Source organism: Anneissia japonica, unplaced genomic scaffold (genome assembly GCF_011630105.1).
Source record: "Anneissia japonica isolate Jap-2015-1 unplaced genomic scaffold, ASM1163010v1 scaffold287874_len187830_cov192, whole genome shotgun sequence".
Taxonomy (NCBI): Eukaryota; Metazoa; Echinodermata; class Crinoidea; order Comatulida; family Comatulidae; genus Anneissia; species Anneissia japonica.
The window spans coordinates 119082-137124 of NW_022727533.1; the positions used below are offsets into that span (position 1 = coordinate 119082).

General features: G+C 34.1%; 1 protein-coding gene across 1 annotated transcript in view; it reads left to right on the plus strand.

Annotated features, from left to right (window-relative positions):
* Positions 1 to 18043, plus strand: part of LOC117113768 (tetraspanin-36-like) — a 63336-nt gene that overhangs the window by 21898 nt on the left and 23395 nt on the right. The window contains exon 2 of the mRNA XM_033257202.1: positions 10337 to 10528. Within this exon, the coding sequence (XP_033113093.1) occupies positions 10337 to 10528 (192 nt within the window). The remainder of the gene's footprint in view (positions 1 to 10336; positions 10529 to 18043) is intronic.

The following is an 18043-nucleotide window of genomic DNA, read 5'->3' on the forward strand; positions in this document are numbered from 1 at the left end:
TAATTGCAAAATTCAATGTCTAATTTATCAAAACGTAGGCGTAAATTTCTCAAAATGTAGATCTAGTTTCCCAAAATGAAGTTCTAATTTTCAAAACGTAGTTCAAATTTTCCAAAATGTAGTTCTAATTTCTTTAAAATGTAATTCAAATTCAAAACGTAGGTCTGACTTGATCAAACGCCCTCTCCAAATTTTTTTCCAAAACTTAAATCAAAAACCAGCCTGATCTGAAATGTTTTTTAAGACAACAATAGAAATGAACTTTTGCTGCGTATGGCACTAGGCTTGCGAAATGTAAATCAAAACTAATCAGCCAAGCATGACGTGGGCCTGTTCCATTTATGATGGGGCAATCATTTTTTGCTGCAGTCCAATGCTGTGAACAACACTGCTAATTTTTAATGGTCAGGGTACCGCGATCACGAGCCCTATGCTGGGCATTATAGGCTAGACTTATGTGGGCTGGGATTTGCAATAAGGTCTTGGACTAGGCCTCTATACTATATTAGGAGGCCTGGTCCTAGTCTAGGCCTATAATATAGTAAAATTCTGTACAAGTAGTTATATGATTACAGGTTTACATTGTACCAAGATCGATATTAACGATCGCATTTATTTTACTTTAAATAATTTAACTTAAGGATTTTAAAATATTCCAAACCTGTATACTTAAAAAAAAATAAATAAATAAAGTTAACTTAAAACACAAACAACGCGATAGGATATAAAGTTTGAGAGAATATGGTATACTGTACTGTATTTCTGAAGTGACATTCGTTTTGAGGTTGCTACAATAAGGAGTTACATTCGATCCAACAAAGGAAAAGCACTATCTATTTCCTTACATTCCAAAAAGGAGGATTTTGGATGCTATTTAAAATTTGCTGGAGATTTAACTGCGTTGTTAGAGAACATAGAATGGTACATTAGGCCTACAGTAGACCTATGTACTCTAGGTGTAAATAAATACAGAGAATATGCCAATTTTATTGAGAACTATACATAATAACGTAGGGCCTATATACAATGCAAAGCAGATTGATCACAAAATCAGAAGCATGATCTCAAACATCAGAACCCAGCTTTTATTGTTTATAACTGTCGTGGCCCCATTGAATGAAACTACGGTATTATAGTTTATCAGTATATTTTTTTTAAACTACAATGTCGGGGCCCCTCGCGTCCCCCCCCCCCCCCGTCAGAGCCCGAGCGTGACGACACTGATTGTAGCAACTGCTGATTGTAACAACCCCAAAACGAACGGCGCTTCAGAAAATACAGTACAAGTATACCAATTATTCTCGCAAACTTTATATCCTATTGCGTTGTTTGTGTCTTAAGTTAACTTTTTTTTTTTAAGTGTACAAGACCTTGTTGCAAATCCCAGCCCACATAAGCCTAGCCTATAATGCCTAGCATAGGGCTCGTGATCGCGGTAAAGACGCTCTAGGAAGCGTTGTACACGGCATTGGACTTCTAGTAGAGAAAATATATAGCTCAAAAAAAGGCATAACCCCAAAAAATTGCAACAAATTTGTTTTTCAACGAATTTTGGTAGTATTAGATGTGCTAAATAACATGCAAAAAGTCTTACAAAATCCGACCACCGGAAAGTGGTTTTTTTTTCAAGATGGGCGCCAATATCATAAAACAGCTACAAATTGTATTGTAATTGCGGATTTTATCATCAATATCAGGCTTTATGGGTCAATAAGTCATTTAAGACAATTTTGAATGTGATTACCAATATGAATAAATTCAAAATGGCGTACAAAATGGCCGCCATGTATAAACAGCTATAAATCGGTTTTATAACTACATAAGCATTGTTGTTATTTGTTAATGATGTACGGTACCGGTATGATTGTATAAAACATCCAGCATTGTTTCATTTATCATTTAACATTTTCGCTATTTTACCTACTGTCTGTCAACAAGTCTTTGGAATAACCTGCTTTAAATATAATATATTTGAGATGGCAATTTTAGAAGAGTAACACTCAACATGGTAAACATGAATAAACAGGCATCAATTAATGAAGATTACTTTGAAGTGTCTTTTCATGATCTTTTGGTGAATGAATCTGTTGCGCCCAAGCACTAAAAATAATATATTTTTGAAAGAAGTTCTCTGATTTGCATGGTTGGAAGTTAAACTATCTTGAGTATATTTCTTGCACGATTAAAATCGTAACGGTACTGGTTTGGTCTACATGACCTCGTGCTTTGTACAGGTCATTCCACTTATAGAAAAAGCCTTTTTCTTGGAAAAGCGTACCTGTCTTAGCCATAGTAGACTAGGTGAATTATACTAACTCCGGCTATACAAAATTGATTATAAGATTGAAAATTATTCACCTTATTATTGTAGTAGTGACACCATGTCCACATTTTAATTATTGTTATTTATTCATTAAGGTTATTATATATATTATTTATATTTAAATTTAATGTATTGTTTAAGTATAAATTATTACGTCCATGTTAATTTAATCTTATCTATTAAAATTGTATTAAATAGTATAGTAATAGTCACAGCCGAGGCGTAGCTTAGGCCTAACCTAGTGACTATGTGTGTAGTATATAACATTATGAATAAAAAGTATAAATAAACGCAAATTGTAAAAGAATAAAGAAAGAAGGAAGAATAGGAAAGATATTTTGGAGCGGGAATATACAAAAGTAGTCAATATGCCAATATTTCATTACGTTTTTGTAAACATTTTTGGGCACTAATTGTCAGAGGTCTCGGTGCCACGGCCTAAATTTTCCATAATTCAACATCGATGTCCAATTATTATATGAAACATGTAGGCTGCCGGCACCTTGACCTCTGACGATTAGTTCCAACATATTTTTTTTTTAATGTGATGCAATAATCACAAAATGATTATTATTTTTTATTTTCGGTAAATATTTCAGCCGCTCCAAATTTCTTTCCTATTCTTTCTTCCTATGCTTCTTCTGTTTTTTTTTGTTTTTTTCATTAAATTTAATTTAATATACTAATACATATTTATGCATAATATTTATATAAATAAGTACAGTATATCATTTCCATACATATTTACATATTTTAACTGGATTCTAGAACTCGGCCTGTGTATACATTTTATCTGTAATTAACATAATTCAATCACATTGTTCTATCATATTGCTTTATTTAAATATTATCAAATATTTCTAATCTTTAACGATTACATTATTTTATATAATATTTTAAAATAAATGTCGAAACACTTTTAATTAAATAAATATAAACTCTGAAAGTAAATTTATGTAGATTGGATCAATAAAAATGGACATAGTAGTAATCCAAATATATTCATAAACAAGAAAACTTTTTTAATCTTCTAATCAATTTTATACAGCCGGAGATAGTTTCGACCTAGGCAAACCTTGCTAAAAATGTACGCTTGAATACACTCTATGAATGGAATGACCTGTTCGAAGCACGAACTCCTGTAGACCAAACCCAATACCGTTACGATTTTTAATCGTGTGGGAAATCCACTCACGACGCAAAAGAGAAGATAAAGCCAAAACGCTCAGAGATGAAAAAATAACTTAGTCCGTTTCCACCATCACTTTTTGAGACTAAACATTTTTAGGAAGGCCAACAAACCACAATTTGTTCAAGTTGTTATAGATCATGCAAATAAGCTGTCAATTAAAGTAAACTACGACACTCTACCGGAAACTGAATGTTATGTTCTAGATGGAGGCTCCCTTTTACATCGCTTACCAAGCAAGAGAGGAGACAGTTACGGCACAATTGTCACAGGCATACTCAGAGTTCGTCAGGAGAAATTATAGATTGGCAACTGTTGTATTTAATAGTTATGATGGGACTCCTTCTATAAAAGACAATGCCCATCAAAGAAGAGGACCAGAATATCCAGTTGTAAACTTTACGGCTAATACCGAGTTTGATGGCAAAAAGGATGAGTTCCTTTCGAGGCATGATAACAAGCAGAAGTTTATCAATATGCTCTCTGCTGAACTTCAGAAAATAAATTGTCCTGTAATACATGCAAGGAACGATGCTGACGTAGATATAGTGTTAGCAGCAGTAGACATTTCCCATAATTCAGACTTGTTAGTTCTTCTTCTCTATCATGTCAATACAGACCAACGAGAGGGTTACTTCAGGTTGGACCAGTCAAAGGATACTAAGGTAATAAATGTTACCCACATAAGATCCGCCTTTGGAAATAAATTATGCCTTGCATTGCCATTCATACATGCTTTTACGGGTTGTGATTCAACATCTCGCATTTTTGGCATCGGTATTAGAAGGCAGCTTTCCAAAAATTGGTGGAGGGGGATAAGATTCTTAGATTATGTTCTGAAGCATTTAGTCAACCAAATCAGAACAGTGATGTAAATGTGAAATTTGGAAGAAAGGCTATGGCTATCCTATTTGGGGCTGAATCCATTGATTCACTCGATAGCTTAAGATGTAAGCTCTTCAACAAGAAAGTTGTTGGGGGTAATTCGTTTGTAATGTTTCAGCAACTACATCCAACTTCATCTGCCACTGAATTTCATAGTCTAGGGGTATACTTCCAAGCTATGGAGTGGATTAAGAGGAACGAAACATGGATACTGCAAAGTGGGGCTAGAAGCTTCTTGAAAACCAGTTTGTGCCAATCATGACAACGATGAATGCTGCTCCAGAGCATCATCGCTATGGGTTGGCATGCATATCAGCCTGTGGAGCCTGTCAACTTGAGGGATGTGATAGTAAAGCCTGGTCCTATAATTCCAGTCTCCCTGTTGGTATAACTGTTAATCAATAGAACCTTAGATGGCAAATTTCTTTTTATTTGATTAAAAAATGTTAAAACAACGGCACTAAAAATTGCTGAAGTAAGTACTGATTTAGGGCTGTTTATACATGGCAGCCATCTTAGACGCCATCTTGAATTGATTTATGTTGATTATCACATTCTAAATTGTCTGAAATGATTTACTGACCAAAAAAACCTGATACTGTTTTAAAAAGATCGCGATTATAGCAAAATTTGTAGTGTTTTATGGTATGGCCGCCACCTTCCGGTGGTCGGATTTTATAACACATTTTTATGTTATTTATCACACTCAATACTACCAAAATCCGTTGAAAAACCTTTTGTTGCAATTTTTTGGGAGTTAAACCATATTTCTACTGGACTATTCAGCGAAAAATGAATCCCCCATCATTAATGGAACAGGCCCACGTCACGCTTGGCTGACTAGTTTTGATTCACATTTCGCATGTCTTCTGTTGTAACATGTATTTCAAACCAGTCATGCATTGGCTGGTTTTGATTAACGTTTTAAAGAAATTAGAACTACATTTTGGAAAATTTAAACTACGTTTTTAAAAATTAAAACTTAATTTTGGGAAACTATAGATCTACATTTTGAGAAACTTACGCCTACGTTTTGATAAATTAGACATTGACATTTGCAATTACATTTTGATTTTAACATGGACTTTTGCTGCGTATGGCACCCCATAATAGTGGCCATTCATGATACCTGGTGCTATGCCCATTTTTTTTTTTTTTTTTTTAGCATTAGGTTTGATCAAGTTAACTCACAAGGTGGCAAGGTATAAGGGGTGTCATTAAAAGTGTCTGGCAGTGGCCACTCATGCTACCTGGTACTATGTCGAACATTTTCCAGTAGGTTTTATCGGGTAACTCACAAGTTGATCTAGATCGATTTTTGGGGCGGGGTATAAGGGGGTGTCTAGCGGGTACACGCCACCACTAAAAACGTCTGGCGGTGGCCATGCCTGATACCTGGTACTATGCCGAACATTTTCCACTAGGTTTTATCGGGTTAATTCAGAAGCTGATCTAGCTTAATTTTGGGGTACCGGTTTTTTGCATCTGCAGCTATCCTCTACCATTGGAAATGTCCGGAATTGACCATTCATGATATCTTGAACTATGCCGAATATATTCTGATAGGTTTCATTGGGTTAATTCACAAGTTGATCTAGCTCAATTTTGGTGCCCTTTTTATGCCCTCCTGACCACACCTACCAAAATTGGACCGCAGATGCCTATTTAACTACATAAACAGGCACATAGACCATTACTATACACACAAAAATTAGTTAACTTTCCAGCTATGCTGGTCTATACATTACTCATTAACATACAGGCCACAGCATAGTGGACCTTTTGAAATTTTGGAAGGTGCGTGCGCACCTTCTGCACCCCACTCCTTGCCTACTATTTTGTAAGTGGGGGAACAGTAGACGCTATTAGCCAGGGGGCCGCGTAGGGGCCCCGGTCGGGGTCCAGGGGGTGAAGGCTCTAGTGGGGGTCCGAGGGAGCTTCTCCTCCTCGCGCTCAGAGCGTATGGCAATTACGAACTGTTAACTGCGTTGTTAGAGAACATAGAATGGCCCATAACTGATGAAATATTTAAGACAATTTTATGACAAAACCAACATATATTACATAGGCCAACTTTCGGAACTGGTATAGGCCTACAGTAGACCTATGTACTTTATGTAGGTATGTAGGTGTAAATGAATACAGAGAATATTTTAGTGAGAAAGTACAAACATGATAAGGAATATGACAGGCCGAAACATTTCCAAACCACTGTCGGTAGATCAAAAGACACCACGCTTGTGTCACGCGCAACATCGATCAAGTGGTTTCGGAAGACAAACCGAAACAAACAAAAAACTGCAGCGATCGTTTACATGAGATAATGCCGTGTATGTATGATGATGATGCCAGGCCAGTGTATTTTCAATACTTAAAACTGCCGGAGCCCCATTGAATGAAACTATGGTATTATAGTTTACATTATATTAACTACAGTTTCGGGGCCCCTCGTGCCTGGGGCCCTGACGCTCCCCTTCCCCCTACGTCAGCGCCCGAGGGTGACGTCATCTGCTTTGGAGCGAGATTGGGATTTACAAGGACAAGATTGATTTACAACTCGTTTGCTGTAAAGGCCTGTCAACAGCCGAAGCTCTTATTTCAGCAGATCATGGAAAGAAAGTAAGAGTTCTCCACTGGATTTCAAAAAGGTACAGTTTTCGACCTCATCGATCACCGTCTTCTTATATTATTAACGAGCTTAAGGACTGGAAGGTGAGCGATTCGCTTGTTAGGGTATCTATAAAACAAAGAAGATCAAAAAACGAAGACCCCTATTTTTTTTTCTTTTATAGATGATAATACTCCAGGCTGTCACAAAATCAAAATTATAAATTTTTTTGGGCTTCTGTTTGCGAAATTTTCAAGGGTCTTCGTTTTATAGACACTCTATATGGGTGTCTACAAAATGAAGACCGAATACCAGAAAAACGAAGCCCTCAAATTATTTTTCAATTATCTTATTGAAAGTATTTCAAAATCATCATAAAACAGTTGCCAAGTGCCTATTTTGTCATTAATAATAATAACTTTATTGAATTGTACACTTTTAATATCTGTGGCACACACTATCTAGTGGTGCGTTCACAATAAAAACATTCAAACAACACAGTACATTCGTACCGGTACACTAAAGCACAGTATAGAATAAACACGTAGGCCTACAATACAAGAAAAACAGTAAAATGACAATTATTTAAGTTCAATTCAGCATTGAAAAGGGCATTAAAATTTAAAAAAATCAAATTATGGCAGAGAAATGTTTGAATTATTTGTTTAAAAGACGAATATGCACACAGGAAATAAAAGAGTAATTACTGTTTAAATTCTTAAACTCTTTTAAAATATAAGTATTTAAAAAAATAAAAGTTTTGAGCAGTTAAAATAGATAAAATACATACAAAATATATAAAATTGGTAAGAATTATTTTATGTTTTTACATTTGCTAAAATTTCACATCTCGCTTTCCATGCTCTTTTTAAAAAGGACTTACAAGCCATATCAAAAATATTATTGGTTGTTTCGTTTTGTTCAGTGAAGCTTTAATAATAGGGTCTATTTAGATAAGCAGTTGCGTAGATCAGGTTTAGAATATTATGACTTCCGCTATTTTTTCTGCTCTGCCATTAGACCAGTCATTGAATATGCCTGTCCGCTTCGGTACACCTGCTCTGAACCAAAAACAACAAAATCAAAAAATCAAAAATTCAAAAACGTGCAGTTAAGAACATATTGCCGAATACCTCAAATTACCTTGAATGCATGACCTCAAACTCAATGACAGAGATCACAAACTGAATTATTTCTACCCACTTCCCCTGACCACAACTACAACCTTCGACATCGTAAGAATTTAACACCCCAGCAGTGAGTACAAACAGATACAAAAAAATGATTACAAACTTCGGTATTTTTAAAGAATAGTAATTCATTCACTGATCTTCCTCCTTGACAAATAGTTCCCTCATGTTTCAGTTTCTCTCTCCGTCTGTCCCCTTTTTTGTGTTTTTCTGTTTGTGTGTGTGGGTGTGTGTGTGTATTTCTTTTTCCCTTGCTTTTCGCCTTCCTCGGTTGATTTTTTTTCCTTGCTGGTTCCTCGCTTTTGTAATTTTGTTTTTAATTTGCTGTTTTTTTTTTAAATTTTTATATCACTGAATGACCATTTTGCATTTTGATTATTGAATTTGAATTTTTTGTATTTTTTGATATAAATAATATTTTTGTAAATTCAATCTGTATTTTTATATGTGATTGCAAGAAAAAAGAATTTGAATTGAATTGAACTGAAAGAAAGTGCTTCCGACGGATAATCTTAAATATTGTATTCTTTATACAAGAGCATCTGAACGTCATCAATATAATACAAGATTTTCTAGCATCAATTCTACTTCTCCTACTCCGTGCACATCTAGTATCAGACGTTTTTCAGTTCTCTTTTAGGGTCCTAAATAATTTGCTAATGTTCCTGATGACCTAAAAAATAAATTTACATTGAATAGTTTTAAATATCATCTTAAGAAGTCTTTGGTCTCGGTGTATGGTAATTAATTAATTATTTTCTTTTCTTTTCTTCCTCTCATTTCTATTTGAGTCTTGAAATAATGTGTCTGGTCTCGTGTTCTTGCGTTCAAAACTGGATTGGAATTATTATAATTAATTACTATTAGAATTTTATTGGAATATCATTCTGAGATTATATTAGTTTAAATACAGCTAATCATTGGTACCGGTCGCTTTCCCAACTGTTTTGTTAAAGGTGGCTACGTCTTAAAGCTCTACTAGAAGTTACTGTAGCCTCCTTCCATACAATGTATTTGCTTCAATTTGCATTCTTATTTACTGTATTACTGTATTGTATGGAAAATAAATGCATATTTGATTTGATTTGATTGAGGGCGCATAACAGTAACTATTCAAATCCTATCGCAACGAACCTTTTATTTTATTATAGATATTATTTTGGATTAGACAGTATTTCATTTAATTCCTTACTATTCAGTCGTATAGATTATTGGTGTATTTTAGGTCCTACCTCGTTTAGTTATTTGAAACAATAAAATTTTACCTAGGCCTAGATTTTACTATTTCAAATTTACCATACAATATTAACCATGAGTTTGATATTTAAAGTGTGTATATAGTGAAGCCAGACGATAATTTATTTAGGTCTAATAATTGACCAAATTAGTCACACAACTATGCCTTTATAGTGTGTATAACATCAAACAAACTAATAGGTGGCAGTTTTTTACACATGTAATAAGCTTCCGTTCGAGTAAATTTTGACAGTTTTTAAACTCCTCAAACTTATTGTACATTTTATCGTAAAATAACTTATCGAAAAGCCTTGGTAAATATTTCTTTAATAAACGTCACAGTATTGCCATTAGATTTGAAATGGAGTGAAAGAAACAAATGGAACATTTTTGCATAGCCTCGTCGCGTGAACACGGCCTAACCCTAGACTAAATAGTCATACAAACAACATTCGTCTGATCCATTAGCTATCGTAGTCAAAAGTAACATATTATTTTACAATTCAGCAATTTAAGTTTGTCAATAGTTTAAATATTCCTACAGAAATTGCAACAAAATGACTTGGTGATAGTATTTAAGATCAATATGTACCTGTAAATCAGACCCTAGAAGACCTCTCGAAATTCTTCATATTTTTTTTCCAAATGGAAATTTAAATCAAATCATGGATCTATAAATCATTCAAAATGTATACATTGTTATAAAAAATATCTTCTACGCCAACTTCATTACATTTTAGACGATTTAATAGACACCACTTTCGGCTCCGCGCAATGAATTAGCGTAGACTTTTACGATGTAAACAATTTTTAATACCCAATCGGCCAAATTTTGATGACGTTATCTTTGGTGACTACTGTAATTCGGTCTATTACAATATATAATTTTGTTTACACCTCCACAGGTTATTGCTGGCTGTTTGATGTATGCCGGAGTCATCGTGTTCAAAGACTTTCAGGAATACGACAAAATCATTGATCAGTATTATATTTTGTTGCCTGGAGCAATAATGATCGCTGCCAGCGTTGTTATGTTTGTACTTGGCATCATTGCTTGTTATGCAGCACGTAGAGAAAAAAAGTGTCTATTAACATTTGTAAGTACACGATTTGCTTACCACCTAATGGGGCCTGGTAATGAAGCAAACCTTGTGATGTAAAATAGGTATTTTATATATTTATTATAATATATATGTATATATATATATGTATATATAATTATATATTGGCTAATTAGCTAATGAGGCTAATTAGCCATTGTGCACAAACCGAGGAAAATGGATTTTTCGTTTTCACGAAGAGACACAAACTTTCAGTGGGTTATCAGAAGACGCGCGTGCGGCGTTGCTATTGTTGTGATTGGGTAGATGAGCATGGTTTAGTTTTAAATAGAGATATCTCTATTTTAAATAGAAATATCTTAGTTTTAAATGAGGCCTAGCTGGGGTAGGGCTAGAGGGAAAAAAATCAAATTCCCTAATTTTCCTAGCCATAGCGGTACCCTCAATATAGCATGAAATAGGCCTATACACATGCATCAAGTGTGGAATTATTAGTAAGAACATAATGGTTTTAACAGGATAAACCTGGTTTGTAGGCCTATAATCACAATTGACTACATTGGTAAAACATAGGCGAAAACAAATTTGTATCTGACAACAGAGCGCGTACAGCGCGTAAAATGAGATTTCCGTTTTCACGAAGAGACACAAACTTCGCTGTACGTAAAAACAACCTATGCTTATCGTTTTCACGAACAGACAAACACTTTTCACGTTAATAATTAACAGGTTCATTAAAGTTAAGAAAAGAAAGATGCATTGAGTATTTGAATTGTTTAATGCTTTATCCAGTTAATCTTTAATAATATTTAAAAATAAATATTGAAAATCGTTATATCTTGATAGTGAAATTTACGGATTTGTAGTGTTTTTCTCAAAATGTTCTATTCAGGACTGGTTGTATTTTGCCTAATTTGAAGTTTGTGTCTCTTCATGAAAACGATGACGATATATATAAACAGAAAAGATCAAGACTTAACCGATGCTAACCGGAGTACATAAACACAGATCCCTGGTTGACGGTGATGGTGTAACCCCATACTTCGGTTTGGGTGCTAGCTTGGTGTTTATTGTTTTGTTTTTATTTTCTGGCTTTTTTCTTTATTTTCTTGACTACTATATTGTCAAGTGCATAAAGACCTCGTTTATTTGCGCTATTTAAATCCATTTATTATTATTATTATTATTATTATTATTATTATTACAAATAGATAAATAATAATAACAGTGCTCAAATAGAAACACTCTTTTATAATCGTGTCAAGCTTACCTCTTCAACGAATACTGCCATGATTCGGAAGAACGCATTATAAGCCAAAATCATAGTTTTAAGATATTGAGCAAAACGCGTTTCTTGTTAGACTTTTGTTATGGAAATGAATTATATTGAATTTTTTGTGTAAATGTACTAACTACACAACAGAAAAACATACTGAAGTACTTTTTTATATATATTTTTTTCTATAACCTAGTCAAAATGGACATAATGCGCTTTTCCAAATTAAAACAAAAGCCAATGAAGCATGAAAAATCTGATGTTAGGCATTATATCCAGTTTTGCCAGCAGAATGCATGCATTATTCTTTACTTAAGGAATAATAAAAAAATAACAAATTAAAGTGAATTTTTACCAGGACTTTAGAGGTTTGAATTCCATTATGTTTAATTAACTTTTAAAAAAATAAAATAAAAAGTTTCTTAAGGGTTTTTGTTTATATTATTTAGCAACATTATCGCATTCACTCTCATAAAATATTTACAAAATGTGTCTGATCTGATTTAGTAAATGTTATATTTCCCCTAAAATATGGTACATGTAGAATTTAAATTAAATACTATCATTAACCACTGCCGAAAGAACAAGCAACAACACTGTTAGTAAGTTTTTACAACATAAATAATCAGTTTATTTAAATTCACTATGAAGAATACCCGCCTTTCAATTAAATAAACAAAAAATAAATACCCAACTTCTAAACACACTTCTTCAGGCCCATTTATAAATTTCTGTTTCCTTAAATTATAAGAAAGTGTACTTATTTAAATATAGCTAAATATTTTAAATGGAAATTTAGCATAGTATAATATCTAAATTCCAAGCATTGGCTTAATTGGAAAGTCTAAGTAAAACATTTTTAGTTTGATATGTATGTATTTTATTTTGTTTGTTGAATGGTCTTAGTTATAATAATAATTATTAATATTACAGACTACACTTTATATTATGGTCACAATTTGGTGACGGTCATATTGCAACTTATTCTTTAAAAGATGAAGAACAATGCATTCTTCTTTTATTAATTGTATTCTGATCCAAAAAAAACTTGGTATTATACCCCATTATGCCCTTCCACCAGCTAGGGAACTAATTAAATATGCATCATTGTCTTCTGTGATTGGTTGATTGCTCACTCTTTAATGTATGCTGGATATAATAATAATAATAATAATAATAATAATAATAATAATAATAATAATAATAATAATAATAATAATAATAATAATAATAATAATAATTTGCGATTTGTATAGCGCCTCCCGTTGGACCAACCTCGAGGCGCTTCGCAACAACGGAAGGAAACGGACATGAGAATAAAAAGAAAACCATGAACCTAGATTAACAAAGAAAAAAGAAAACGCCTAAACGAACCAAACCAGCACCGCACCGTTTATCGGCCATTTAAGGCGTAAAGCCCGCCGATGCATGACTCACAAAGTGATGGCGGTGTCTAGTTAAGCAGTTAATGGGAAAAGAAGGAAAAGTGTCTTAAAGGAATTCAGCAAAACTTTCAGTGAAGTGGTGAGTTTTGAGTTGTGTTTTAAAAAGCTGAAGTGAGTCGGCGTTCCTGATTTCATCTGGAAATGCACTCTTCCGGATTTTTTTGCTTTGGTGGATGGATATAATGCGTAACTCTCATATTAATTTCATATTTATAAATATTTGTGGGGGTATATGATCAGTTCACATGATAGATTACATCCATAGGATGCCCCTAAGCCAAAAATCTCAAAATTCTCAAAAATGGATATAATGCGTTTTTCCGAATCACGGCAGCATACAGTACTTCCTTTTTTTAGTATGAAAATGTGTTCCTGGTGGGATTAGAACCTGCATCCTTTAACTCTCAAGGCGAGTATCACACCAATAGACCACAAAGACATCTACGGTATACGCGTAGATTTAACCCCAGGCACTTTCTCTAGTCATACAACTTATAAAACGCTCACACAAAGTAGAGCTATCATTAATCTGAAAAGCTTATAGGTCGCATTTTTTAAATTGTAGTGTATTTGTATTTAACATGTGTTTCATTCATTTCTTGTCACCCATAATCTGATCTTTAAAACTTAATCAAATGTTAAGCTTCCAAAATTAACACATTATATGCATAGAACATTATCAAATACAATATTAGTACCTGTATTATTGTCTCAATTAGAGGTTAAAATAACACAATCTCCAGTCTCAACTTAAAGGTCAAGGTTTTTAAGAGGCTTTGGAGAAAGCTTCGGTCTAACATCATAGGTTTTGATCATTTGATCTGAATGTGTGACTCTTACAATTATCATCTTCAATTAACACACTTGGACCATAAATTTCAGTAACACATCCCTTTAACCATTTTTCTTACTTACTCATCGGCATAGGATTTTTTAATTTGATTTGGGTGCGTTATACACAATCTTCGTAACACCCCACCTACTGGATATACGGGCCTGGAAACTTTACATTTTACTTGCCAATTAATGCAGTATTATACGCTTATTAGTTATCTTCTCAATTTGTCAGTATTTTTTTTAAATTATTTATTTTTCCACTTCCAACGCTGTATGATTTGAAATTTACATACCATTCACGTCGTTGCTCTTCTTCAGATTCCGTGTTCATTTTTAGTCTCTCAGTGCTTGGTAGTCATTTTTTTACATTTTTAGGCCTTCTGTATCAAAGTGTGTTCGTAAATTTTAAGCCCCAGGTCTACAATTAGGCTACCAACTCCATTAAAGCCTTTATTAATATGTTTTCGCTTTTGTGTAATTTTGGAATAATAAAATAAATAAAATATAATAAAATTATATATGCCTTTCAATAAGGTTATAAGAATCAACACACGTGTATAGCCTATCCACCCTGTGATTTATTTTGTATTAACCATACATTGTGACATAAATCATAATAATAATAAAAGAACTCAACAGTGTACCGTACGTTATCGCGCAGCCGATTTAATTACAGTCCCTGTTTGACTATTAGACAATGCAAAAAGTTTATTTTGTCTATATATTTTTGACTTTGGTTTAGGTAGGTGGCTAATTTAGCTTTTTTTTTTTATCGTTGTTCCTTACCGGTATGTTTTTTGCAATGATACACCTGTCAGCCACTTCTCCCATCTAGTTGATGTAGTGCTTCGATCCGAGTCAGGATCAAACTTTGTAATTAGTTGTGAAACGGATCCACTGCAGAATTTGCCATGATAATATGCACTTAGATATCTGCACTATAACATTAAAAAATAGATCCCATCGGCGCCAGATGTAGTGTATTTGTACGTGATTATTGTGTGAATAAACACCGGCAAATAAATAACAGACACAAACATGGCGTCTTCTCGTGAGTTTATTTTATAGTATGATAGTATCTTTATCCATACAGCGTTTAATTATTTGTAAGCATAAACAAATGAGCATCGATATTTAAATTGATATATTACATATATCATAGTAAATAATATTTAAATTAGGTTTACTGGGTCATTAGCGTTTATTTTGGACACATTCGTTTATTATTTAGTTGTAGTTTTTCTGCGGTTGAGTAAATATGACATGCCTGCGTGAAAATGCGACCGTCTTTTCGACGAATTGGAGCGTTCATTAAACTTTCTTTTGATGAGAAGCCAAATATGTCATACAATTCACAAAAAGCCAATTTGAAAAACAAATATCTTATTTTTTATATTTTTTATATCGTCAATTGTTATGACGGAATGGCTTTTCAAGAGACATTATACATATTTTTTCTCGACATACGGCTACTAATACACATTTATACACGTTTTAGTGCCAGCATAAGCATTGACAAACCATTTCACCAACAAATTTTTTTGCTGACCAGGGGGACATTTCGTAATACTATTTTTCCAAAACCTGGAATTTTTTTGCAAGAAAACCAGCCGAGACGGGACCTCTACGTCCCATAGGGTTTTAAAGTCTTCATATAAGCCATCTCGTGCCTTAAGGTCAGCATATTATCTCCTGCTGAAAGAACACCGACATGAACAAATTGGGTTTGAGGTCTTTCCTTGCCGTAGCACTAAAATCTGTAGACTCTTGTAGATGAAAAGTGCGTTCTTGTAGGTGATCCTTTAGGCTACCATACGTTGAAGTCTATTCATCTGTTTGTCGCTTAGGCCCATTCCATACAGAAGAGCATTTATAGTTGTCAAGTCTTGAAGTGACATATGAGTGAGCAAGAAGTTGTGCAAGCTTGTGGTTAACATACTTTCTAATGTGGTCTAGTTTGGGAATTTCAAGGTGAACAGAGTGTGAGCAGTAAGTAATATGTTGATCCATTTTAAGGCAATCATCAAAAATGACTCCGAGATTTCTCACGCAGGTGGAGGCATGGCCGGCTGAACCGGGGAGGGGGACCACTCCCCCCACTTTTTGGCAAAGAATATATAATGTCTATGCAGATTTTTGTATGAAAAAAGAGGGAAGAATGAGAGAGGGAGGAAAAGAGAGTGTTTATCCAGTTCCCGACCGAGTTACATTTCCTTTTCACATTGGTGGTGGTTCCAGGCTCCACATCGTCAACTTCAGATTCAACAGGCAGGCATGACATAAACTGAACAGAATAAGTCCGAGAGATGACACCTGTGGTGACCCAATATTGAGAAGGTCTTGATGGAATGTGCATTACTTTTACGCTAACGAAACTAGTTCTGTAGAAGATGTGAAGAGAACAACTAGATGGCTGTTCCTGTAATCCCAAAATGTGACTTCAGTTGTGCACAGGATATCGTAATCAACAGTATCTAATGCTGCAGATAAATCTAACAAATTAAACACTAACACAGATATTTTACCACAGTCCATAGCGTTTAGGAGATCAACGTGTAAATCTTCATTAGGTGCTGTTTCGACACCAAAGGTGAGCTCAGGAACTGAAAGGAACTCAACTCAACTCAATTGGTCGACATGAGCGCTCCGCGCAACCGAAAGGACGCAACTAAACTCGTGTCGACTTTGAGCAACTGAAATAAACTGAACGGAACTGAAAAGACTGAAAGTTACTTTTACCGCGCGAAATCTCATCAACTGCAAATAAATACTGTTTGTATTAAGACGTGTAGTTATTAAAATACTCTATGATATAATTATTTTAGAAGTTTATCTACTTTATTTTTAAATACTTGCCCCGTTACTTTCACTTTATAAAGCATCTGATAGTTTTAAAAATCCAGGAAGAATTCTTGACAATTCAATTGAACAATGCCTCTTCAAGATTTCCTTTGCACACACATACGCAATTATTGTAGAAAAGTATACTTCGGCTCTATCATAATTAAAACATTAATACTGATCGAATGATGCCACCGTTATTTTTAAAATAAAAATAAAAAATTGTTAAAAAAATATGAGGTGCGGACGTATGTTTTTGAGTAAACAAAATTAAATCAACACATTTGTTTTACTCATATTGTAGTTATTTACTTCAATAAATTGCTGACGTGAAAAGCTGGGGTGGGTTAGACCTACAATTTCCAAATGCCTACCGTACATTATTTTGTAACCCACTACTCTAATAATAGTAGACCACTCTAAAAAACAATCAAAGAATAGTAACCTAGAGTTATTATTAGACGTTTTATGGTATCTAATAATTATATAGGTGACTGCATATTTACATGAGCATTGTGTATATGAATCAGATGTCAAACAAAATATTAAGTTAATAATGCGCGAACGTGCGCATTGGATACTCACTTATAATGCTATGCTCACACACGGCAGCAAACGGATAGCAGTATCTGGATCCTGCTAACCGTTAGCTGCCGTGCGTTCATACAAGACAATCCCTAATCCAGATACCAAGAAGATGATGATCGAATCACTGGCTAATAGGAAACTGGAAATTAGAAACGTGTACATGTGATTGGTTGATGATAGAAACGTGCTCAATTTGCTAACCAATAACGCTCGCTAACCGTTAGCGGTATTCACACACTAGTGCTAACGGTTAGCTCCCAATCCGGATACTAGGGCTCTCGTGTGAACCTGACCTTTATGAAACAAGGATCGAGAGGCCTAGAATATGCTCCACTTGTTACAGTATTTCTACGAAACGTAACTTAATAAATACGGTTCTGTTATTGGATTATAAAAATTTGGATTTTGGAAGCTGAACATCTATTTTAATTTATTTTACTTGCATGCCAGTTTACCAGTCTGTACGCGTCGAAAACCTAGGCTAGGATTGGATGGCAGAGAATATCCATCGCATTATTATTTAATATATATATATATATATATATATATATATATATATATATA